This window comes from Gopherus flavomarginatus, chromosome 5, assembly GCF_025201925.1.
Source record: "Gopherus flavomarginatus isolate rGopFla2 chromosome 5, rGopFla2.mat.asm, whole genome shotgun sequence".
Lineage (NCBI taxonomy): Eukaryota > Metazoa > Chordata > Testudines > Testudinidae > Gopherus > Gopherus flavomarginatus.
The window spans coordinates 131,688,784-131,715,652 of NC_066621.1; the positions used below are offsets into that span (position 1 = coordinate 131,688,784).

Genomic DNA, 26,869 nt, shown 5'->3' on the forward strand with positions numbered 1-26,869 from the left:
TGTAAAATTGGAATTATCCCGTAGTGTAGACGTACCCTTTGAGATAGGCATCTCTCTGTGTCTTTAGGTGCCTTAATGCATTTAAACAGCTGGCCCTTAGTGTCTCATAACATTTTATAATAAAAGTAAATTGAAAAGTCAACCACATTATATGTTTTTAAACTTTGGTCTTTAATTCAGTCTTGAAAACTGGGTTTTGAAATGCCAAATATTAAAAGACTGCAAGTTCCAAAAAGGAAATGGTCTTAGTCTCAGAGGAATCTTTACAATCTGAAATAACTGAAACTTGGCTGTGAAAGAGCTTACAAAAGAAGTTTCTTAATTAATTAGGACTGGACTCTGAAGATATTTTTCTAATACTTTATCATCAGCAGAAGCCTGGATGTCAGAATCCTGAAAATTTGGGAACAGAACATTTCATGTAATTTATTTTCTTTCAGTGGCTAATTAATGAGCTATATTTCAAAGGGCTTAAATTAGGTGCACCTGTACTATATTTGATGTCATTACTTTTCCTTACTTCAAAGGACCCCATCAAGGAATTTTTCCAAACACCATCAAAAAAATTTTCAAAAATTTTCAAAAGGAATGTTCTTTGTTATACTGCCTTGTAACCATGACATTGAAATCTGTATCTCTGTTGGATGTTTTGGTCGTCTGCTGCATCTACACACTCGTTTATTATTTTATTTTTGCTGGTAAGTGCTTGAGATGTGGGCACTCTCATCTCAGTTACCCTGGTATAACTTTGAAGTCAGTGAAGTTATTCTAGACTTTTACTGGAGTAACCGAGAGAGGTATTTGGTCCATTTATTTTATACAGAGAGCCAAGAAGCACTGTGGGTTTTTTTGTTTTTTTGTTTTTAAATAAATACAGAATTACATACAGAGGAACACACAAGATAAAAAGTAGATCAGATTTTGAGCAACACACATTCACGCTTATTAGAACATAAAACGCCAATAGATTCTTGGGAATTATTGTCACATTTTTCTTATATTAAACAAAATCTAGCAGATGGTACCTTTGTTTTCAAAGTAATAGTAAAGTATTATCAACCATTCAGTTGTTGGTAGGTAGAGCTTCGTGCAGTATTTTTAAAAATGTTTTTCATTCCGATCGCCATTGGCTGTTTGGATCATATGAATTCTTTATAACTGTGAAGACAGTTACACTAAAGTCAATGGGACTAATTGGGTTAGCAAATATTGCACCCAGTAGTAAGTGTATGCAGAATCTTGCCCCCAGTACATATCCTATCCCTATCAACTGTATATAAAACACGTTTTATCATATGAAAATAATTTTTAAAAGACATTTTTCTTTAACTCAGACTGATAGACTTTAAGGCCAAAAGGGACCATCATGATCATCTAGTCTGACCTGCATACTGCAGGCCATAGAACCTCACCCACCCACACCTGCAGTAGGACCACAACCTCCAGCTGAGTTCCTGAAGTCTTCAAATCTTAATTTAAAGACTTCAAGTTACAGTGAATGCAGCATTTACTTCGGTTTAAACCAGCCCTGTGTGCTATGCCCATGCCCTATGCGGTAGAGGAAGGCAAAACCCACCCAGGATCTCTGCCAATTTGACCTGAGAGAAAATTCCTTCCCAATTCCAAACATGGCAATCAGTTAGACCCTAAATATTTGGGCAAGACCCACCAGCCAGACATCTGAGACAGAATTCTCTGTGGTAACTCAGAGCCCTCCCCATCTAGTGTCCCATATCAGGTCATTAGAGATATTTGCTAGTAGCAGATGCGAAAGGGCCACTACTATTGTAGGCAACCTCTTTGTACCATCCCCTCCATAAACGTATCAAACTCTGTCTTGAAACAAGTTAGGTTTTTGACCTCACTACTCACCTTGGAAGGTCGTTCCAGAACTTCATTCCTCTGATGGTTAGAAACCTTCATCTAATTTCAAGCTTAAACTTGTTGATGGCCAGTTTATATTCATTTGTTCTTGTGCCAACATTTGCTCTTAATGTAATTAACTCCTTTCTTTCCCTGGTGTTTATTCCTCTGATATATTTATAGAGAGCAATCCTATCTCCCTTCAGCGTTCATTTTGTTAGGCTAAACAAGACAAGCTCCTTGAGTCTCCTCATAAGACAGGTTCTCCATTACTCTAATCATCCTAGTAGCCCTTCTCTGCACCTGTTTCAGTTTGAATTAATCTTTCTTGAACATGGGAGACCAGAATTGCACACACTATTCCAGCTGAGGTCTCAGCAGTGTCTTGTAGAATGGTAATAACACTGCCCTATCTCTACTGGAAATAACTCACTTAGTGCTTCCTAGAATTGTATTAGCCTTTTTTCACAGCCGCATCACATTGGTGGTTCATAGTCATCCTCGATGGACCAATACATCAACGTCTTTCTCCTCTTTGGCTTCCAACCAGTAAGTCCGCAGCTTATAGTAAAATCTCTTGTTAAGACCCACAATGCATGACTGCACTGTTAAATTCATCTCATTTATATTACTCCAGTTTTCAAGGTTGTCCAAATCTTCTCGTATGATATTGTGGTACTCCTCAGTATTGGCAATAGTGCCTAACATAGTGTCATCCACAGATTTTATTAGCCAACTCTCACTTTTTGTGTTAAAGTCATTAATGAAAATTAGGGGTGGTGATTGATCGCAGTTAACTCACACAATTAACTAAAAAATATTAATTGCGATAAAAAAATTCATTACACTGTTAAACAATAGAATGCCAATTGAAATTTATTTAATGTTTTTCTACATTTTCAAATATGGTATATTGATTTCTATTACAACACAGAATATAAAGTGTACAGTGCTCACTTTATAGTCTTATTTTTTATTTCAAATATTTGCACTGTAAAAATGATAAATAGTATTTTTCAATTTACCTCATACACGCACTGTAGTACAATCTCTTTATCATGAAAGTATAACTTACAAATATAGATTTTTTTATGTAACTGCACTCAAAAACAAAATAACGTAAAATTTAAGCGCCTACAAATCCACTCAGTTCTACTTCTTATTCTGCCAGTCATTAAGACAAACAAGTTTGTTTACATATACGGGAGATACTGCTGCCTGCTTCTTATTTACAGTGTTACCTGAAAGTGAGAACAGGTGTTCACATGACACTTTTGTAGGTTGCATTGCAAAGTGTTTACGTGCAAGATATGCTAAACATTCGTATGCTCCTTTATGCTTCGGCTACCATTCCAGAGGACATGCTTCCATGCCAATGATGCTCGTTAAAAAAATAATGCTTTCATTAAATTTGTGACTGAACTCCTTGGGGAAGAATTGTATGTCTCTTGTTCTGTTTTAGCATTCTGCTATATATTTCATGTTATAGCAGTCTCGGATTATGACCCAGCACATGTTCATTTTAAGAACATTTTCATAGCAGATTTGACAAAATGCACAGAAGATACCAATGTGAGATTTCTAAAGATAGCTACAGCACTCAACCCAAGGTTTAAGAATCTGAAGTGCCATCCAAAATCTGAGAGGGACAAGGTGTGGAGCATGCTTTCAGAAGTCTTAAAAGAGCAACACTCTGATGTGGAAACTACAGAGCCCCAACCACCAGAAAAATAAAATCAATTTTCTGCTGGTGGCATCTGACTCAGATAATGAAAATGAACATAAAGGTCTGCACTGGTCTGGATTGTTATTGAGCAGAACCAGTCATCAGCATGGAAGCATGTCCTCTGGAATGATGGTTGAAGCATGAAGGGACATATGAATCTTTAGCGCATCTGGCATGTAAATAACTTGTGACGCCAGCGACAACAGTGCCATGCAAACGCCTGTTCTCACTTTCAGCTGACATTGTAAACAAGAAGTGGGCAGCATTATCTCTTGCAAATGTAAACAAACTTGTTTGAGCGATTGGACGAACAAGAATTAGGACTGTGTAGACTTGTAGGCTCTAAAGTCTTACATTGTTTTATTTTTGAATGCAGTTATTTTTTGAACATTACTCTACATTTGTAAGTTCAACTTTCATGATAGAGATTGCACTATAGTATTGTATTAGATTAATTGAAAAATACTATTTCTTTTGGTTTTTTACAGTGCAAATATTTATAATAAATATAAAGTGAGTGCTGTAAACTTTGCATTCTGTGTTGTAATTGAAATCAATATATTTGAAAATGTAGAAAACATCAAAAATACTTTGGTTTTTCTTCCCTGAGTGTAGCATCGTATAGTTGTCTTTGTTGAATTTCATTGTGTTGTCTACAGACCATGTGATGGGTTCCCTGCAGGGTGCCACTTGGAACTGGGGTACCACTGAGCCCGTCTGACCCACCAGCCTCGGTTCCCATTACACTGTATTCCTGAGGCAAGCCAGCCAAGCCCTCCCTCAGGCTTCAGACTGCACTTTACCAGCACCCATACAGGTAGGGACACACCCCGCTGCAGCTATACACACAGATTCTGAGATCAGCTCTGCTGCATGGGAAGTCTCAGCTAAGGAATTTCCCAGCACTCAAGTGCACTCCCCCGTGGAGTGCAAACCCAAAATTGTACTTTCTTGCGCTGCACATAGAACTATACAGCATAAGCTCATGAACTTTGCCCCCTCCCTCTATGTGGAGGAAGATATGCAAAGCTTTTTTCCCCCACTTATGAATTCCACAAACTATTTTTAGAGAAAACAAAAAAAAGCTTATTAACTACAAAAGATAGATTTTAAGTGATTGTAAGGGTTAGCAAATAGATCAAAGTAGATTACCTAGCAAATTAAAAAAACATGCAATCTAAGCTTAAGATACTAAAGAAACTGGTTACAAGTAGTAATTTTTCACCCTAAAAGTTGTTTTAGACAGATTGCAAAGATTTTTGAAGTCCAACTGTACTTGCTTGCAGCTTAAAACTTCAGGTATTTCTTTCACAGGCTAGACAACTTTCCAGCCTAGGCTCAGTCCTTCTCCGCTCACTCAGTCTTTGTTTCTTAGCTGTTTCCAGCAGTCATCTTGCGCAGGGATTCAGTGAAGAATGACGAAGATGATGTCACTTTCCTGCCTTAAATAGTTTTTGCATATAGTGGGAATCCTTTGTCTCTCAGTGTGATTCCCATGCCTGGTCAGTGGAAAAATACTAGTATTACCATGGAGTCCAGTACCAGGTGACTCGATCAAATGACCCTGCAGTGTCAGAGCAGCCATGAGTCAGAGGTTGGTTGTAAGGTCCACAGAAAGCCTCCCCTGCTGGAGATAAACATCTTCTAAGACATATTGTTCTCTCTAATGGCCCTTCCCAGCCAGCCAGCTATTCTGGTAGTCTTTTGCCTAGTGGGTGTTCACCAGGTGAAAACACTTTTGTAACATAGATGTATAGTCAATATTTCTAACATCAGATGCAACAATGATTCATGCATACAAATAGGATAATCATATTCAGTAAACCATAACCTTTCCAATGATATCTCATATGACCCATCTTGCATAAAACATATCTTAGTTATACCATAATCATATCATAATATTTCTATGAAGAATATGGGGTCTAATGTCACAGACCAGTTCTCCAGTTTATCAAGATTCCTCTTAATTTTAGTTTTATCCTCCAAGGTTTTGGCAACCCACCTAGCTTTGTGTCTTCTGCAAACTTGATCAGTATGCTCTCCATAACTACATTCAGGTTATTAATAAAGATGTTAAACAACACCAGAACCAGAACAGATCCCTGTGGAACCCCACTCCAATCTGACATCATTCCATTAATACTCTTTGTTTGTAGTTGTTTAACCAAGTATGTATCCACTTAATGGTCATTCTGTTGAGCCTGCATTTCTCAAGCTCACTTATCAGAATGTCATGTGGGACTGTCAAAAGCCTTGCTGAAGTCCAGGTATATTATGTCCACCGCCTTCACTCATCCACCAAATCAGTTCCCTGTCAAATAAAGAAATCAAGCTGATTTGGCATGATTTGTTCCATGCTGGCTGCTAGTGATTATCCCTTCTTCCTCCAGCTATTTGCAAATTGAATGTTTGATACATTGCTTTAGTGGCTAACCAGGAATCAAAGAAAGTCTGAGTGGTCTATAGTTCCCTGGCTCCTCCTTTCCCCCCGTTTTTAAAGATGGGCACTGTGTTAGCCCTTCTCTAGTCTTCCAGGGCCTCTCCTGTCATCCATGAGTTGGTAAATATTATTTCCAGTGGCTCCAAATTTCTTCAGCTAATTCTTTCAGTACTCTCAGGTGAATAGCATCTGGCCCCACTGATTTGAATTCAGTCAAATTGGTCAGAAGATCTCTGACACGTTCTTTACTTATCCCAGTCTGCATCCTTTGCCCTATATTGTCTAAAGTAACCTTGCTAGTCATCCGGTTACATGTTATTTTTTTGTGAGAAGACTGAAGTAAAGTAGCATTGAGCAGCTCTGCCTTTCTATCATCTGTCATCAGCTCACCTTCTCTGTTGAGCAGCTTTGATATTTCTTTTTTGTCTGACATATTTGAAGAATGCCTTCCTGTTGTCTCTAACATTTGTTACCAGTTGCAACTCATTCTTTGCCTTGGCTTTCCTGATTTTGTCGGTACATGCTTGTGCTATTCCCATGTATACTTCCTTGGTGACATGCTCCTCCTTCCATTTCCTGTATATATCCCTTTTGGTTTTTAGATAGCTAAAAAGCTCCTTGTGCAGCCACATTGGCCTCCTGTAGCTTATTTTTCTTCTGCTACAGAAGAGCTTGATGTTGAGCCTCTAGTATTACATCTTTTAAGAACTGACAGTCCCCTTTGATTCCTTTTCTTCCTAATTGGTCTTTCCATGGGACATTGCCTACCATTTCTCTGAGTCGGTTGAAATCTGTCTTTCTGAAGTCCAATGTCCTTGTTTTGCTGTTCTTATGCCCTTCTTTCTATAGGATATTGAATTCTATCAGATCATGATCACTTCCTCCCATGTTCCCGACCAACTTCACATTTGCAACTAATTCATCCCTTTTGGTTAAAACCAGATCCAAAATGGATGACCTCCTACTTGTTTCCTCAACTTTCTGAATCAGAAAGCTGTCCCCTACACACGCTAAGAATTTGCAGGATGTATTATGTTTTGCTGCAATAGTATTTCAACAGATATCAGGGAAATATACTCCCAGGGGAATTCTGTGCCACTGTGCTTGTGCAGAATTCATGTCCCCCACAGATTTCTTTGTTTCCCTGAAGAAAAATGACTTTCTGATTGGAAAGCAAAAGGAAGCCAAAAGAGCAGTCAGACACCCCTCCCCATTAACAGCTGCCAGAGAAGTAAATCAGTGAGGGGAGGCAGGACTGGGATGCTCCGGCCAGTTGCTCCTACCCTTCATCAGACTCAGCTGCAGTCTTGACTGGACTGGGGGTGGGGAAGGACCAGGCTTCCTTTTTCCTTGCAAGGAGCAGCAGGAGCTGAGTCAGACCCACCCCAGAAACCTCCCCTGGCTGTAGGAAGCTCTGCACTCCCCCCCCACTTCCTGCCCTCATTGCTCCTCAGCTATGGAGGGGAGGGGTCGCTGTATGGAGAGCTGCTCCCCCATCTGCCCAAGCTCCGGGCATCTGGACACCTCAAACCCAGACTCCCCACACTGAGTCTCATCCCCTTGTATCCAGAAATCCCACACTGAGTCCCACACACCCAACCCCCCACTGTACCAAGCCCCACCCCCTGCACCCAGAACCCTCCTGCTGAGCCCCAATGCTCTACACCCAGACCACCTCCCGCTGAGTGCCCCTCACTCAAACTGCAACCCCAACAAGCCTCAACCAGCTGCACCAAGCCTGACTTCCCCAGCACCCTCCTGCTAAAACCCAAAGTGAGATCCCTCCTGGCAAGCCCCAACCACCTTCATCTGGCCACCCTGGCAGAATCCCATTGCCCCTGCACCTGGAACTCTGCAATGAGCCCCTGTGCATCCAGATCCCTCCCATACCCAAGCCCCCACATCAAGTTGCTCACAACCAGATTGCCCCACACTGAACCCTCTCACCTCCACTAAGCCCCTCCACTCTTGGATCCTACCAGGCTGAACTTGCCTACCTACACCTGGTGCACCTGTCACAGAGAGGCAGGGCCACAGGGTATTTCTGGGGCAGGCTTGGCCTTTGCACTGTGTCGGTGTCGGGTGCAGCCTCACCTCTGAGTCTGTGTCCTGGTGGGAGGGCTGCAGGGTGATTTCTCACCTTCGTGCAACCAGTGGCCTGTGCTCCCCACTGTCATGCTGGAGCCTCCACATTTATTTATTGACAAATAAAATGTGCAGAATTTTGCAGAATTTTTAAATATTGTGTGCAGAACTTTTATTTTTTTGCTGCAGAATTCCCTCAGGAATAATTCATGCTACTAGCTCATGTGTGTTAGCTAATCTTGTTACCTACTTGTAGAATGGCTATAACAGACCCCTCCACCATAACGTTGCTACTATTCCTTTCCCTTGTTATCCTCACCTAGAGACTATCAGTAGGTCTGTTGCACACTTCCCCTTGGACCGCAGAGCAAGTGTATACATTTTTGACGCCAGCACAACACCTCCTTCTTTTTTCCCACACCAGTCCTTTCGGAACAAGCTAGATCCCTCAGTGCTGATACTCTCATTATGGGAGTTGTGCCACCAAGTCTCTATGATGCCAATTAAGTCATAATTTTCTTCATATACCATGACTTTCAGTTCATCCTGCTTGTTCCCCATACTCCTTCCATTTGTGTACAGGCATCGAAGGTATTTTGCAGACTGCCCTGGAATATCTGTATTCTAGTCATGACTACTATTCCACCATATTTCCATTATCCCTATAATATCTGATTTCATTTCCTGCACTACAAGTTCTAGTTCCTCCATTTTGTGGCCCAGGCTCCTTGTAGTGGTATACAAACATCTTTCTTGGTTCCGCTTGGCCTCACCCTGATTCCTGGCTAGATTAGGACAGTTATTTTACTGCCAGTATTGCCTACCTGATTGTTTCTGTCATTGGTACTGTCTTTCCTTCTATAGTCTTCTGCTACCTTCTGTAGTTCCTTTCTCCACTTCTGTATACTCTGACTTGCTTTTCCTTCTGCTCAATATTAGAGCCAGGCATGGAGATTACAAGAGCATCTCCCAGTCATCCCCCAACCCAGCCACCTAGTTCAAAGCTCTTGTAATCATTATGCCAACCAGCATCCCAGACTCTATTTTCCTTCCTACTCAATTCAGGTAGAGTCAATCCCATAAGAACAGTTCTCTATTATGAATGCCTCCCTGTGATCGAACATCCCAAAGCTCTCCTTGTAGCACTATTGTCTGAGCCATCTGTTGATCATTATAATCTTGTCTTGCCTTTGCTCTCCTTCTCTAGTGACAGGTAGAATCCCACTGATGTTCACCTGGGCCTCTGATTTTTTAATTTTGAAATAGACCAGACATTGGGCTTTTTATTGGGACACTCCAGTGTGAGATGGAAGGACAGTCCTGACATAGGAGGAAGAGGGCTTATGAATAAGGCTACGACTTAGTCAGGTATTTTTAGTAAAAGCCATGGACAAGTCATGGGCAATAAACAAAAATTCATGGCCTGTGACCTGTCCATGACTTATATTAAAAATACCCATGATTAAATCTGCAGAGGAGGGGGGGCCACTGGGTCCACTGCTGGGGGATGTCTGTGAGGGGAGCTGCTGGGAGGGGGGCAGCTGGGGCCCATGGCACCAGCTGCCCGGGCCAGTAGACCGTGGTTACTCCAGTCAGCGGGCCAGCTGGCTGGGGACCGCTGCCCAGGCCAGCGGACAGCAGCTGCTCTGGCTGGCTGGGGACCACTGTTTGGGCCAGCGGATTGCAGCTGCTCTGGCTGGCCAGCAAGAAACCACTGAGGGGGGCTGCCAGAGCAGCAGTTGGTGTGGCTGTCCACTGGGCCACTTCAGCAGTGGCTGGTGTGACTGTGCCAGGGGCCACCTGAGCAGCTGGCCCCAGAGTCAGCCAGACTGGCCCTGCAGAAGTCACGGAGGTCGTGGAAGTGACGGATTCCGTGATTTCCACGACCTCCATGACAGACACACAGGGGCAGCTCCAGGCACCAGTGCAGCAAGTGCGTGCCTTGGGTGGCAAGCCGCGGGGGGCGGGCTGCCAGTTGCTGTGAGGGTGGCAGTCAGGCAGCCTTCAGCAGTGTTTCTGCCGGAGGTCCGCTGGTCCTGCGGTTTCAGCAGCAATTCAGCGATGGGTACAATGAAGGCACGGGATCGGCAGATCACCCACAGAACTGCCACCGAATCCGTGTGACTGGAGGACCTCTCGCAGAAATGCTGCCAAAGGCCGCCTGACTGCCGTGCTTGGGGGGGCCCAAAAAACACAGAGCCGCCCCTGCAGACACAGAGCCCTACTTGTGAGGAACACTCTGACGTTGAACATAAGAACGGCAATACGGGTCAGACCAATGGTCTAGCTAGCTCAGGATTCTGCCTTCCAGCAGTGGCTGGTGCTAGATGCTTCAGAGGGAATGAACAGAACAGGGAAATTTATTGAGTGATCCAATCCCTACGGTCCTGCCCCAGCTGCTGGCAGTCCAAGATTTAGGGACACCCAGAGCATGGGGCACTAGCTGTGTGATGGAGGAGTACTGCCATTGGGGGGAAGAGGGGTATGATGGGTCAGAGCCCTGCCACTGGGGACATGAGTCCTATTGCTGATGGTGTAGTGATCTATAAGATAGGACAGACCTGATGCTCTATGTGTGTGCATGTGTTGGAGGAGAAAGCCCAGATGTGTTCTGTGTATAAGTGTGTGTGTGAGAAGAGAGTTCTCATACTGGTGTGTGTGTGTGTGTGTGTGTGTGTGTGTCTGATGGAAGAGAGCGCTCTCACTGTGTGTGTGTGTATGTGAAAGAGAGATGGAGGAGAGAGCTTTGACACTGGATATGGGGGCGGGGGTGACATGGAGGAGAGCCGTGAAATAGGGGTGTGTGATGGTGGAGAGCTCTGCCATTATTTGCGTGTGGTTGTGAGGTGTGTGATGGAGGTGAGAGCCCTGACACTGTGTGTGTGCATGTGAGAGAGAGAGAGAGAGAGGTGGTGGTGGGAGGAGGAAAGAGCCCTGACATTTTTCTTGGGGGCGGGAGTGAGATCTTAGACAATATGTGGGGGGAAGGAGGATGGGACCGAAGGAGGAAAGAGCCCCGACACGGGGTGTGCGTGTGTGTGAATGTGAGATGGCGGAGAGAGCTCTGACACTGGGGTGGTGAGGGAGAAGAGCCCAGACACAGGTGTGTGTGGGTGTGCGATAGAGGAGAGCCCCGTCATCGGGTGTGGGTGGCATGGAGGCGAGCCCTGACACCGGGCTGGGGGTGGGTGAGTGTGAGAGAGCCGAGCGCTCTGCCATCGGGGGTGAGGAGAGCCGTGACACGGGGCTGTGTGAGACAAGCGTGAGCCCCGCTCCCGGCCGGCGGGAGTCGCCTGGCTCCTAGAGATCGAGCCCTCGCATTCCGGGGTGACCTGCGGCGGGGGAGTGGCGCCGGCGCCCCTCACCGTATCCCCCAGCGCGTTCGGATATTGCCGTGCTCGGGCAACTCTTTTGCCCCGCGAAGGCTGCTGTAGCGGCGCGTTGCCCCGGCGACCAGCTCCGCGGTGCTGGAGGCGGCTCCTGCCCTGCTCTCGGTCGTTGAGCTGCGGCTCTGCGCTTCGCGGAGGCCTCGCCGGAGAAGGGCGCGCAGCCCGGCGCTTGGAAAGCCACTGTCCTGCCCGAGGGCCGTCCCGGGGCGATGGCGCCGCATCCCCCTCACTGGTGACCTACCCTGGCGGATACGACCCGGGGATGCGCAAGGGGAGCGGGGCCTAACCGCGCCCGCCAACACCTCCTCTTGCAGGAACTGCTCCCCAGCCACCGCTCTTGGGGGGCCTGCGGCAGAAGGGCCAACTGCCCCCAACCTCCCCTTTTAGGGGACTTGCCCCCATCTGCCCCCTTTACACAAAAGCTCCACAAACAACTGCGCCCTTCAACCCGATCCCTTGAGGGGGCGACACCCAGGGGCTGCTGCCTACCAGAGGAGAGGGGCCGCCGCCCCCGACACAGCTTGCCTCCTGCACCGCCCCCCCGCCTAAAGAGAAGAGCATCGCTTCTGCGTGGAGGAGAAAGTCGAAGCAACCGCCCCCCTTCCACCTACAGCAGGGCACGCGGAGCGAAGGGTGGGAATGCTGGTGCCTGCCGCTGCCTGCAGACGCTGGAGGGACTAAGGGAAGTCAAACAGCTGGAGAAAGTTTCCTTCCAGGAGGTTGTGTTCAGAGTCGAGTAATGCTCACAGAGAAGGAGCAGTAGGTTGTGCTGGTGCCGCATTGTGTTTGCTGAGGCCCCTCCTGAGTGGTGTGGGCTCAACAGCTTTCTATGTGGAAGAGGCAGTCACTGCTCGACACTCAAGTCCATCGGTGGAAAGGGGTGTTGCGTGGACTCTCTCCTCTCCTACTGAATGCAATGTGAGGCTTGGATGGATCATGGTTTGCCAAGGGCTGTAGTTTATTACGTGCATCCTTTAATCATCTCCTCCAAAATGGATTTTAGTCAGAACAGTTTATTTGGGTACATAGAAGACCTGCAGGAACTTACTATTATCGAAAGGCCGGTGCGCAGGAGTTTAAAGGTATAGACTTTAAAACCAGAATGATGCTTTAAAATCCAGTTAGAATTATTTCAGGCTTGTATTTGTGCATAGCTGGCTGCTCTGGGAGCACCTTATTTTAAAAATTGTTTTCAGTTGTGGTGAAATTAACATTCTTGAATTCTGTTTAGTTAATGTTTCTAGATATAAACAAAAACAAGTAAGAAAAAATAGAGAAAAGGTAGTTGATGTTTACAGTAACTTTCATATGTCTATGTTAATTTAAATATGGATGAAATATATAGGATAAGAATTAATGTTAGAACAGACTCTTATTAGAGTCACTAACATATTTCTGGCTAAAGATTTATCTGACTGAATTTGAAGCCTTATTTGAAATTTTAATGGTGAAATTCCTGTTAACCATGTAATTATCTCAGGAGGTTGGGGAAAAAGGGTTGTTATAAGACAACTAAAACAGGGAAACAGTAATGTATTTTAAAATCATATTTTGTATTTCACACTTGATAGACACCAGAAGAAATAGAGAGATTGACAGTTGATGAAGAACTCAATGATATTGAAAGAGCTGTGTATCTACTCAGGTATCATCTAAAATATTGTTGTGAGATGTTGCTGTCCATATTGACAATGTCCAGTTTTTATTTTAGTCCCCTATTTCTGTTACCTTGTGTTTTCTGTCTCTAACATTTCTTGGTTTTATTCTTCTTACTGTTTGGATGATTACAAATAGAAGCAAGATGAAATAGGTGTGTTACCCTATCATTTTGTTAAACTTACACAAACTGGCATTGGACAGTATACCGCTATAGACCTACAAGTGTTTGTTTGCTGAGTACGTTCCTGAGATGGCCCGCTACGTTAATGAGTTGTACTTCATTTTTTTTTTTTGCCTTGTAATTGGTTTTGCAAGGTTCACTGAGCTGAGTGTTGGTATTAAAGAGAGCCATCTGTGACTAACTTCATATTTGCTCTATAGCAAGAGCAATGATTATGCAGACATGGAACAGAGCAGTTTGAGTTTATTGCATGCTTCTCTGCAGTATAAAGAGGGGGACTGTTTGAGAGATCAATCTCACAGTCCTAAGAAAATAGTATGTAACAAATTATTTTAATATTTAACTATGCTCTTGTTTCTCATTTTACCCTCTTTCAGTTTCCGAAAGTATCTAGTTACTGTTGCTTAATTGTTTTAAATTATAATTGTTTCAAACCCAGATCTCTTTTGACTCTATTACAGATGTCAGCTTTGAGGGGATAAGTTTTCTGAAGGATTTTGATTTAAATATATACTTTTATACAATACTCAGTAATTGGAGAGCCAGCTGCTAGCTTCCTCACAATTTATCTGTCAGCTATCTTTAGTGCTCTCTGAGTCCATGCTTGTTTTCAAAATTTTCAGTATGTTTTTTAGTTCCCTATTTTTTTTTGGGGGGGGGGGTCTGGTCTGCTTGGCAGTATTTGTAGGCCTGCATTTTAGGCCATCTGCTGTACTTTTGGTAATAAATTTTAGCTGTGGCTTATTTTTATTATTTTGAATGTTCTAATTATTAAAGGTCTGATCTTGCAGTGTTTACTAATGCAATTATATGAGTAGTCCTATTGATTCCAATGGAAGTACAGGAGACTAGGGATCAGAGCTCTACTTTGTAGTTATAAGTGTTTTAGGTCATTATAACATAACAATCACTAGTTTCTTTTCTGTGTGATGGCAATTTTTTTTCTTCCTTTCCTGATTAAAGATCATGTTTCCAACAATATGTCATTATTGGAACACTGTCTGGCTACAGGGTAAGAAAGAGCCTCATTGTCATATCTTTCATTTTGCTAGTTGCTTTTCAACCTGCCCTTGGACTCTTCTTGACTTTCTTTTCTCTTTTCTCTGTGACCTGCCCAGCTGTTCCAAGGGACATACTTTTTTGCCTTGCAAAGATGTTTGTATGTCTATCTAATTGTAGTCCTTGTATTGTTTAAGTAGCTTTCATCTATACTTGATAAGCTTTTTTATGAAATGGTTTCTCAGGCCACGTCCACACTACAGAGTAAAATCGAAATTAATAAAATCAATTTTATAAAACAGGTTTTATAAAATCGATTTTACGTGTCCACACTAGGCCACATTACTTTGGTGGTGTGCGTCCATGGTCCCAGGCTACCATCGATTTCCGGAGTGGTGCACTCTGGGTAGCTCAGTAAAAGAATGGGACCAATAACTTCGATTTCCGTCCACACTAACCCTAAATCGATATAGTAATATCGATTTTAGGGTTACTCCTCTCGTTGAGCAGGAGTACAGAAATCGATTTTAAGACCCCTTAAAATCGATTTTAAGTGCCTTGTAGTGTGGACGGGTACAGCGTTAAATTGATTTAACGCTGTTTAAATCGATTTAAAGCTGTAGTGTGGACCAGGCCTCATTGTAATAAAACTGTCTAGGGTATATATGTTTATCTAGTGGAAGCTTTTGTCATTTGATCCCATGGAAGAAATTTCCCCTCTTATGCTGGGTGGGCTAAAGTGGGGAAAAAAGGAGCTGGAATGGCACCCAGCCTGTAGCAGAAGTGGTATCCTATCTGTATCTCACAATGATGTATTTTTGTCTCCAATATTCTTATCTATTATATCATATTGTCTCCCCTCCCATCCCCACCTATTCCTCTTTGCCAGTGATGTCAGCTTTTCACTCCGAGGTCTATGTACCTTCTTCCATGCTGGTCCTTGTGCATAGGCACTGATATCTATGAAAAATTAATCAATTTAGTGAGGACTGGGTTGAGTTCCAGATGGAGAAAGTTGATGCTTTGTCTGTTCATAATAATTTAAGAAATTCCATTTTAATGTGTATATATATGTAAAAGTATATTTTATATTATGATTGTATCCCACTTACTCTATCTTTCCTATTGTCAACTTATCATCTTAGGGCCCAGCAAACACATATATGGATGCTTAACTTTATTGTGAGTAGTTCTTGGTCCTTTAAATAGTAATGTGTTTGTACAACACCTAGCACAATAGGGCTCCAATCCTGCCTGAGGCATTTAGATGCTGCAATAATATAAATATTTGATAATAATAAAAAGCACCTGAAAGCGAGAGTATTGTCTGAATCCTCACATTACAACATACTTTAGTCTCTTAAAACAAAACAAACAATATTTTAATATTATTTCCTACATGGTAATGTAATTTTTGTTGTGCTCAGAGTTATTTTTCTCAAGTCCTTTGCTACTGGATCGCTAGTCTGCAGTTAGATGTTGTCACCTTTCTTGTGGAGAACAGTAGTAACATTTTAGTTGTCTGAGATTTTTGATGCTTGAATTACTGTGTTTTCTTCTACTGAATTTCCCCGCATACTCTATGATGATGTCTTAATTCCTCAGCTTTCTTATCTGTCTCATCAATCAGTGCCTGTTTTTCAGGTCTAGTTGTACTTGCTCTCTTCATATTTTAGGCAGAACTGATAGGGGTAACATTAATATGGGTTTCAAGTGCAGAACTGATGGTGGACTGTAAAGGGCAGGATTGATTTTTGGGGCGCAATTAATTGCTAGGCAGGGAGCATGCGTAGATATGTGGGTAATGAGACACTCCACACACTTTGTTTCAGGCCCCTTTAAGCGCTGATTGTGTGTATATAGTGCATAATATACTGGAGCCCCAATCCTTGATTGGAGCCTCTAGGTGCTACTGCAATTCAAATAACACTGATCTGCTTTTGGTGATGTATTACTTTCATGAGGATCTTGTTTTATTTTAATTCTAGTTTGATCACTGCCTGTGAACAGATTTTTGTTTTGTTGACTCAACAGTACTGTTTTTTTTTGTAACTTTGATTGTCTTGTCTACATTGTTTCTACAAAGGGAAAACTGGTGCTCTAAATTTATATATATATATATTTTTGCAGGTAAATCCTCCCTTACCCAGGTGACTTTTGAGAACAGTCAAATTTTGAAAAATGAAATTCTGGTGTTAAGCAGATGTTTTATAATTTCAGATAATCAGTGTTTTGGAGAACTGGGTTTAAATAACTGGTGCAATAATTGAAAGGCAGCATGGTCTAGTGCAGATATGGGCAGACTATGGCCCGCTGGCCACATCCGGCCCATGGGACCATCTTGCCCGGCTCTTGAGCTGTCAGCTGGGGAGGCTAGCCCCCGGCTCCTTCCCTGCAGCCTCAGCTCTCTGTTTCTCCGGTGCTCTGGGCGGCGGGGCTGGAAGTTTCTGCTGGGCAATGTGGCTGTGAGAACCGCCATATGTAGTGTATTAAATTGCTCCCCATAGGAATGTGCTACTTACAGTGTACTACTTACAACTGCCAGTCCTGGTGCTCTGTAAGTAGCACATTCCTATGGGGAGCAATTTAATACACTACACCCTGAGCAAGGAAGGCTGAGCCTCCCCAAACAGCCAGGCCTCCACCCCTATCCACCCGCTCCCACTTCCTGCCCCCTACTGCCCCCCTCAGAACCCTGACCCGTCCACCCCACCTGCTCATTGTTCCCTGACCGCCCCCTCCCGGGACACCCCACCCTCATCCAACCCCCCACGTCCTCCGACTGCCCCAACCCCTATCAACCCCCCCAACCCCTGACAATACGGTTTCGGAACCCGATGTGGCCCTCAGGCAAAAAAGTTTGCCCACTCCTGGTCTAGTGGAATGATCATGTGGCTCCTTCAAATCAGGAAGTCATTAAATGCAATAACATCTGACACTGATTCCCTTTGGGCAAGTCATTTAACTCCCCAGTTTAAGTTTGCACACCTGTAAAATGGGGGAAATAAAACTTGTCTGTCTCACAGAGGTATTGGCAGCTAAGTAACATCCTTAATTACTTTGGGGCATAATGTCAATAGCAAAATGATGATAATTATTATTTATTATTTGTATTATTGTAGCAGTTAGAAGCCCTAAATATGGACCAAGACCCCCTTGTGCTAGGTGCTGTACAAACACAGAACAAAAAGACTGTCCCTATCTTAAGGAGCTTACAATCTAAGTTTGATACAGGAGACAACAGATGGATATAGACAGACAAGAGAGCCCAGCTAAACAATGAGACAGTATTGGTCAGCATGATATGCAGTGATGGATTATGACTGTTAAAAGGTGCATATTATTTGTTGCAAAGATATTTGATTTGGTATTGGGATAGTATCTATCACTGGCATGCATGCTAGTCTGTGATTATTTTCTGAAGCCTTCTGTGATAAATTTCCCTAGTGGTCTTACTTTACTGCATGTATAGCAGGGATAGGCAACCTATGGCACGCGTGCCGAAGGCGGCACATGAGCTGATTTTCAGTGGCACTCACACTGCCCATGTCCTGGCCACCAGTCGGGGGGACACTGCATTTTAAATTAATTTTAAATGAAACTTCTTAAATATTTTGAAACCTTATTTACTTTACATACAACAATAGTTTAGTTATATATTATGGACTTATAGAAAGAGGCCTTCTCAAAAGGTTAAAATGTATTACTGGCACGCGAAACCTTAAATTAGAGTGAATAAATGAAGACTCGACACACGATTTCTGAAAGATTGCCAACCCCTGATGTAGAGTATTGTATTCCGCTATTCTGCTTTGTTTCTTTATGCTTGCTTATTTTTTAAAGCTTCTGGGACTTGCCATTTCTGTTGTATTGAAAATGACAGAGGAATAATATGTTATCAAGTTAGAAGGTTCAATTATTCACCCTTTTGGGAACATGCTTTGTAGTAGGAAGCATCTTGTCTCACAGTTTTAAAAAAATCACTATATTTTAGCAAAGCATTTAACGCCGAAGATTATTGTAGACTACGGAAAACCTGTTATAGATATGCATTAATGCAACTCTTAGAACCTTAGCATGTTTATATAAGCACAATAACTGCAGAAACACTACCTTATCACAGACATCTTAGATCAACTGGTGTATTTGCAAATTTTAGTGAACTTTTATAAATTTACATTGTTGCTAACATCAAGCAATTCAAAAATCATGAGATTTTACTAATAATAAATCTTGTTTTTTTTGTTTGCCTTCTTTTTGTTGTAGGTAAGAGCTGAGATTTTCATTTAAGTGTACAACTCCAGGAGCTGAAGTTTTTAAGATAATTTCATTGCAAGTCTTGCAGTATTTAAGGTTATGAGAACTGGTAAAACTGCTTCAAAACATAGGACTTCACATTTTCTGGCCATGGTGCCTACGCAGGATTTTGAAATATCCAATTGTTGTATTCAGCAATGTGGCAAAATATTCTTTTATCTGCATCATTAAGTTGCAAATATTAACATAACAAACAAGACTTTCTTTCTCTTCACTTTTCTTTTATGTTCTTAGGCATGCTTGTGATTATAGCCTAACAACTTTTTGTTCTTATTTTGTAAGCTGCAATACTGAAGTTGCATTACTGATCTATTTATTTGCATAAATTAGTTGTCTGACATTGTTTCTGTTATGCAAATAAATTCACTGATAAGAAGTTAGTGAAGCAAAAAATCCAAAGAGAACTTTTCCTTGAGTGAGTGCTAAATAGCTTTTTATTAAATTCAGTTCTGTGAAAATATTACCTTTGTTTATATTGATGACTTTAAAATATTTTAAATGCAACAGACGAGTCTGTAAAAAGTCAAAGGTAATTAAATATTTGTCATAGCTGAACTTTGAAAGGTAGTTGAGAGTGACTCAGCTATACAGAGTGGAGGGTAGCACCATGCTCCTGAGAAGCCTCTTAACCCTGAAGACAGGGAAGAGGTAAAACTGTTGCAGATTCCCCCTGTTCTCACAGACATTGGATGGCCTTCTGTACAATCAGGAACTGGTGAGATGGAGTGGGGAACATGGGGCAGCAGCTGCTCTGTACGCCACTATCCCCCTTGAGAGAGAGACGCTTTCCAGGCTTGAGAGATAAATGAACTTCTAATAAAAAAACTTAATGCTGCAGTGACATCTTTAGCCAAAGATATGGTTATTCCCTCTGAGGAAGACTTGTACAAATACCATATTGAATGGAAGGTAGAAAAAGAACTTGGCATCTAGATACCACTGTGATGGGAGCACTAGAAATGTGTAAAACTCTGCAGTGTTATTTCCCAGAGTTAAAATTTTAGTGGATTCTAAATTTAGATTTCAGAGCTCTTTCAAAACATACTCATTTTTCCATATCAGTCTTTGGATAGAACTTGCCTGTCTGAGACTTAGCCTATGTTCTTCAGTATTTAGCCTTGCCAGTCTTTGGAAATATGGGACTCCTGAGTCAAATGTCTCAATTAATTAAAACTTGCTTTCTTATAACTGTCATGTGCAACAGAGTTTATAAAATCACTGCTCTCCCTATAACTAACTGTGCTGTATCTTCCATAAGAAGATCATTTTAAGAACACACCTTTGCCATTTATTTACCATTGAATGCTAGCTGTGGGGATACAAAGAGTAATTTAAATTGTGTTGAATGTCAAGTAATTCCCCCCCCCTCAAAAAAATGCTCAAAATATTTAGTCTAGAGAAACAATAGACTGAAATAGACTCTTAACATCTGGTTAAGTTACTGAAGTCCTCAAAATAGAGACTTCAAGTTGCAGAGAATTCACCATTTACGCTAGTTTAAACCTTCAAGTAACCTGTGTCCCATGCTGCAAAGGAAGGCGAAACCCCCCTAGGGTCTCTGCCAATCTGATGGGGGGAAATTCCTTCCCAACCCCAAATATGGGAATCAGTTAGACCCTGAGCATGTGGGCATGACCCACCAGGCAGATACCACAGAAAATTCTTTCCCAGTTAACTCAGAGCCTCCCCATCTAGTATCCCGTCTCCAGCCACTGGGGATTTTTGCTACTGGCAGATGCCGATGGGCCACATGCCATCTTAGGCAGTCCCTTCATACCATTCCCTCCATAAACTAATCAAGTTCAGTCTTGAAGCTAGTTAGGTTTTTTGCCCCACTGCTTCCCTTGGAAGGCTGTTCGAGAATTTCACTCCTCTGATAGTTAGAAACTTTCCCTTAATTTCAAGCCTGAAGTTGTTGATGGCCAGTTTATAGCCATTTGTTCTTATTTATACATTAGTGCTTAACTTAAATAACTCCTCTCTGTGATGGGTTTCTCCCCCACTCCTCCCCAGGGTGCCACTTGGAACTGAGGTACCACTGAGCCCGCCTGACCCACCAGCCTGGGTTCCCTTTACACTGCACTGCTATGCAGCTTGTCAAGGCCTTTCCCAGGCTTCAGATTGCACTTTACCAGCACACATACAGGTAGGGACACATTCAGGTGCAGCTATACACACAGATGCTGAGATCAGCTCTGTATGGGACAACTCAGCTAAGGAATTGCCCAGTACTCAAGTGCACACACCCTTCTAGAGGATAAACCCAAAATTGTACTGTCTTGCGTTACACAGAGAACTGTACAGCATAAACTCATGAAATTCACCCCCCTTCCCTCAATGTAGAGAGGGATATACAAAGCATTCTGCCCCAGTGTATGATTTCCACACACATTGGTTTTAGAAAAAACAAAACAAGTTTATTAACTACAGGAGATAGGTTTTTAAGTGATTGTAAGGAATAGCAAACAGATCAAAGCAGATTACCTAGAAAATAAAACAAATATGCAATTTAAGCTTAGTATACTAAAGAAACAAGTTATAAGTAGCAAATTCTTACCCTAAATGTTGTTTTAGGTAGATTGCAGAGATTCTTGAAGCCAAGCTGCACTGGCTTGCAGCTTAAAACTCCAGATATTCCTTTAACAGTCGAGACAATCCTCTTGCCTGGGCTCAGTCCTTCTCCTCTAGTCCAGACTTTTTCTTCTCAGGTGTTTCCCACAAGTGTTTCTTGGGCAGTGAGTCAATGAAGAATGAACCACGATGATGTCAATCCCCTGCCTTAAATAGTTTTTACATATGGCGGGAATCCTTTGTTTCCCAGTGTGATTTCCACCCCCAGTCAGTGGAAAAATACTAATATTATCATGGAGTCCAGTACCAGGTTACTTGGTCACATGTCCCTGCAGCCATAATAGAGGCTGTTTGTAGCGTCCCCAGGAAGACTTCTTGGTGGGAAATTAGCATCTTCAATGACCTATTGTTTTCCCTAATGGCCCTTCCCAACCGGCTATCCAGACTGATTTCATTCTGTCTAGTGGGTGTTCCCCAGGGATAAACACATTTGTAATAGATGCATAGACAATATTCCTAACTTGAGATGCAAAAATGATCCATGCATACAAATAGGTTAATCATATTCAGTAAATCATATCCTTTCCAATGATACCTCATATGACCCACCTTGCATAAAATACATTTTAGTTATGCCATAATCATATCATATCCATATCTCTATGAAGAATATGGAGTGTAGTGTCACACTCTCCTTCCCTGGTATTTATCCCTCTTATGTATTTATAGAGAGGAATCATATTTTACCTCGTCCTTCTTTTGGTTAGGCTAAACAAGCCATGTTCTTTGAGTCTCCTCTCATAAGTTAGTTTTTCCATTCCTAGTAGCCCTTCTCCGCTTTGAATTAATCTTTCTTAGACATGGGAGACCAGAACTGTACACAGTATTCCAGATGAGATCTCACCAGTGCCTGTATAAGGTTACTAGCACTTCCCCATCTCTATTGAAATACCTTGCCTGATGCATCCTAGGACAGCATTAGGCTTTTTCCCGAATCACATTGACAGACCATAGTCATCCTGTGATCAACCAATACACCCAGGTCTCCCTCCTCTCCTGTTGCTTCCAACTGATAAGTTCCTAGTTTATAGACAAAAATCTTGTTGTTCGTCCCTAAGTGCATGACCTTGCACTTTGTACTATTAAATTTCATCCCATTTCTATTACTCCTGTCATGGTATCTTTCCCCAATCTGAACCTTAGAGTCCAAAAGTTGGGGTACCAGCAAGAATTCCTCTAAGCTTAATTACCTGCTTAGATCTGATACACTGCCACCAACCAGGAATTCCAGTGCCTGGTACACTCAGGTCCCCCCAAAACCTTGCCCGGGGACCCCCAAGACCCAGACCCCCTGGATCTTAACACAAGGAAAGTAAACTCTTTCCCTCACCAGTGCCTCTCCTAGGCTTTCCCTCCCTGGGTTACCCTGGAAGATCGCTGTGATTCAAACTCCTTGAATCACAAGAACTCCAGTTTGCAAGATCATCCAGTTCTTGTATGATATTCTGGTTCTCCTCCTTATTGGCTATACCTCTAAACTTTGTGTCATCCGCAGATTTTATTAGCACACTCACACTTTTTGTGCCAAGGTTATTAATGACAGTGTTAAATAAGATTGGCCCCAAGACTGGTTCTTGAGGAATTCCACTAGGAACCTCTCTCCAGCCTGACAATTCACCTTTCAGTATGACCCATTGTAGTCTCCCCTTTAATTAATTCCTTATCTACCTTTCAATTCTTATATTAATCCTCATCTTTTCCAATTTAACTAATAATTTCGCGTGTGAAACTGTATCAGATATGTTACTGAAATCCAGGTAGATGAGGTCTACTGCATTTCCTTTGTCTAAAAAATCAGTTATCTTCTCAAAGAAGGAAATCAGGTGGTCTGGCGTGATCCTACTTTTTGTAAAACCATGTTGTATTTATTTCGATTACTGTTCACTACTTTCTCTTTCAAACTTTGTTCCAAGATCTTTCATACAACTGAGGTCAGACTAACAGGCCTGTAGTTTCCTGGATCACTTTTTTCCCCTTTCTAGGCATAGGAACTATATTGGCAATTCTTCAGTCATAGGGTACAACCCCTGAGTTTATAGATTCCTTAAAAATCCTTGCTATTAGGCTTCCAATTTCATGTGCCAGTTCCTTTAATATTCTTGGATGGAGATTATCCAGGCTCCCTGATTTAGTCCCATTAAATGGTTTGAGTTTGACTTTCATCTCGGATGTGGTAATTTTTATTTCCATATCCTTGTTACCATTAGCCACCCTGCCACTACCCCACGCTCTTCATTAGCCTCATTAAAAACAGAGGGAAAGTATTTGCTTAGGTGTTGGGCCATGCCTAGATAATATTTAATCTCCACCCCATCCTTAGTGTTTAGGGGATACTGTGATTGAAAGCAAATAAAATAATCACCATTTTGACTATTTTATTAATATTATATTAAAGAAAGAAAAATAAACATTAAACAACATAAATAACAGAACACAAATGACTAGTTTCTTCGGTTACAATCTCTTTTCTGTGCTTCTCTGCGGAGAGCTTTTCACGTGGATTACACCTCTGAGAGTGGGCCTGCTTTTGGTGGGGCACTTCTTTCTTGGGAAATCCAAACCAAGGTCTTATTTCCCAAAATTATTGAGAATCCAGTCTTAGTATTTCATAGATAATAAGGCTATTTATGGGTAAACAAAAAAATTGTTTAAAACATGTGGATCATGTTGGTTAATTATTAATAACCAGAGAGTTCATAGATGGACAAGGTAAGCAATCTTAACTAAATTGTATGAAATTGAAAAAATATTTCAATCATTTACTTTAGAAGAAGCAATTTAAAGAGCTGTCTTAAGAAAGGCCAATTAATAAAGGAATCATAAATCAAAATAAATCTCACTATTCTCTGTTTACTAAAGTTTAGTCCTTGTCTCCTTTCATGTTTAGCTCCTCTGTGCTGTCCTCGCATACAGGTCTAAATATTTGGTGATTAACAACAGTTAATATTGTTACACTGACTGGAGTGGCTCACAGCTGTGAGTTCCTACCTCAGGGCAGATTTTCAGAAACAGAGCACATACCCCAAACTGGTGATGTGTTCTATAATTAGATTTCACCAAGCCAGTACCAAATGTGAACTCTTGGATCACTATACCATTCTTACCATTGAGCCACAGACAGTCCCCTTAGACTGTCCATCCTATCTTGCCATTCAGAGAAACTGGACTTTGTGACAAAAAAAACTTAAGCCAAAAATTACACCACATCATGTTTCTCCCAGTCTCAAGAGACCAGTCACTTACCCAAATCAATTGGTACTCCAGATCTTACACCAGATAATACTAGTAAACTAACTAAAGATTTATTAGCTAAGGCCTGGTCTACATTACACGTTTATACCGATTTTAGCAGCATTAAACCGATTTAACGCTGCACCCGTCCACACAACGAGGCTCTTTATATCGATATAAAGGGCTCTTTAAACCAGTTTCTGTACTCCTCCCCGACGAGAGGAGTGGCGCTGAAACCGGTATTACCATATCAGATTAGGGTAAGTGTGGCCGCAAATCGATGGTATTGGCCTCCGGGCGGTATCCCACGGTGCACCACTGTGACCGCTCTGGAAAGCAATCTGAACTCGGATGCACTGGCCAGGTAGACAGGAAAAGCCTTGCAAACTTTTGAATTGCATTTCCTGTTTGCCCAGCGTGGAGCTCTGATCAGCACGGGTGGCGATGCAGTCCCAAATGCAAAAAGAGCTCCAGCATGGATCATACGGGAGATACTGGATCTGATCGCTGTATGGGGAGACAAATCTGTTCTATCAGAGCTCTGTTACAGAAGACGAAATGCCAAAGCATTTGAAAAAAATCTCCAGGCTATGATACAGAGTCCACAGCACAGTGCTGTGCGACAAGCGTAGCGGAAAGCCAAAGAATCAAATGGACTCTCATGGAGGAAGGGAGGGGATACTGAGGACTCCAGCTATCCCACAGTCCCCGCAGTCTCCGAAAAGCATTTGCATTCTTGGCTGAGCTCCCAATGCTTGTAGGGTCAAACACATTGTCTGGGGTGGTTCAGAGTATATCTCGTCAATTTACTCCCCCTCCTCCCCTCGTGAAAGAAAAGGGAAAAAAAATCATTTCTTGACTTTTTTCAGTGTCACCATATGTCTACTGCATGCTGTTGGTAGACACGGTGCTGGGGCAGTGAACAGCAGCATCCTCTCCCCTCCCTTCCCCGGTGGCAGAGGGTACAGTGCAGTAGGACTGGTAGCTGTCCTCGTCATCAGCCCGTGAGTGGTCCTGGCTGGCCTCAGGTGAAGTCGGCCGGGGGCTCCTGGGTAAAAATAGGAATGACTGCCGGTTATTCCCGGCAGATGGTACAGAACGGCTGGTAACTGTCCTCATCATAGCAACTGGGGGCTGAACTCTTTCAGCCCCCACCCTTTCATGTCTAAAGAAAAGATTCTTTACTGCATGGACTATCATAGCAGCGGGATGCTGTGCTCCTCTGCCCTCCACCGTTTAATGTTGTGCCTGGACTATCATAGCAGCTGGAGGCTGGCCCCCCCCATTTTATCTCACTAAAAAGTCAGTGTTTCATATTCCTGCATTCTTTATTACTTCATCACACAAATGAGGGGACCCTGCAATGGTAGCCCAGAAGGATTGGGGGAGGAGGGAAGCAATGAGTGCGGTTGTTGCAGGGAAACCCCCTAGAATGGCATGCAGGTCATCATTTCTGTGGGTTCTGACATGGAGCGGCTGTGCTCTCTGGTTCTCTGATACACTCGTTCTCTAGTACACTTGCCCCATATTCTAGGCAGGACTGACTCTATTTTTAGATGCAACATAGAGGAGGGAATGACCTGGGGGGTCATTCCCATTTTTGTCTTTGCGCTCCCGGCCGACCTCAGCGAAGGTCAGCCAGGAGCACCCATGACAGCAGCAGACGGTACAGAACGACTGATAACCGTCATCTCGTCGCCAATTTACAATGGCACAGCAGACGGTACAGAACGACTGGTAACCGTCTCTGCTACCTTGCAAAGGCAAATGAATGCTGCTGTGTAGCGCTGCAGTACCGCCTCTGTCAGCGGCATCCAGTACACACACGGTGACAGTGACAAAAGGCAAAACGGGCTCCATGGTCGCCATGCTATGGCGTCTGCCAGTGCAATCCAGGGAAAAAGGGCGCGAAATGATTGTCTGCCGTTGCTTTCACGGAGGAAGGAATGAGTGACAACATTTACCCAGTATCACCCGTGACACTGTTTTTGCACCATCATGCATTGGGATCTCAACCCAGAATTCCAATGGGTGGGGGCGACTGCGGGAACTATGGGATAGCTACGGGATAGCTACCCACAGTGCAACACTCCAGAAATCGACGCTAGCCTCGGTACATGGACGCACACCACCGAATTATTGTGCTTTGTGTGGCCATGTGCACTTGACTTTATACAATCTGTTTTACAAAACCGGTTTATGTAAAATCGGAATAATCCTGTAGTGTAGACATACCCTAAGAGAAAAAAAATGAGAGTGATTGAGAGGTTAAAGCAGGTAAAATATATGTACAGGTGAATCACAGTTTGTAATTCCAAATGATGGCAGAGATGTAATAAACTAAT

The 26,869-nt window shown here is 42.7% G+C and overlaps 1 protein-coding gene across 2 annotated transcripts in view; it reads left to right on the forward strand.

Annotated features, from left to right (window-relative positions):
* The first annotated feature begins 11,988 nt into the window (after positions 1–11,988).
* Positions 11,989–26,869, forward strand: part of PPP4R4 (protein phosphatase 4 regulatory subunit 4) — a 123,408-nt gene continuing 108,527 nt past the window's right edge. The window contains exons 1-2 of one of the 2 annotated variants that reach the window (XM_050954463.1): positions 11,989–12,588; positions 13,078–13,151. In XM_050954463.1, coding sequence (XP_050810420.1) covers positions 12,418–12,588; positions 13,078–13,151 — 245 coding nt within the window. In that variant the 5' untranslated portion in view covers positions 11,989–12,417. Of the gene's footprint in view, positions 12,589–13,077; positions 13,152–26,869 lie in introns of those variants that run through there. The other variant, XM_050954464.1, reaches the window with a different exon arrangement.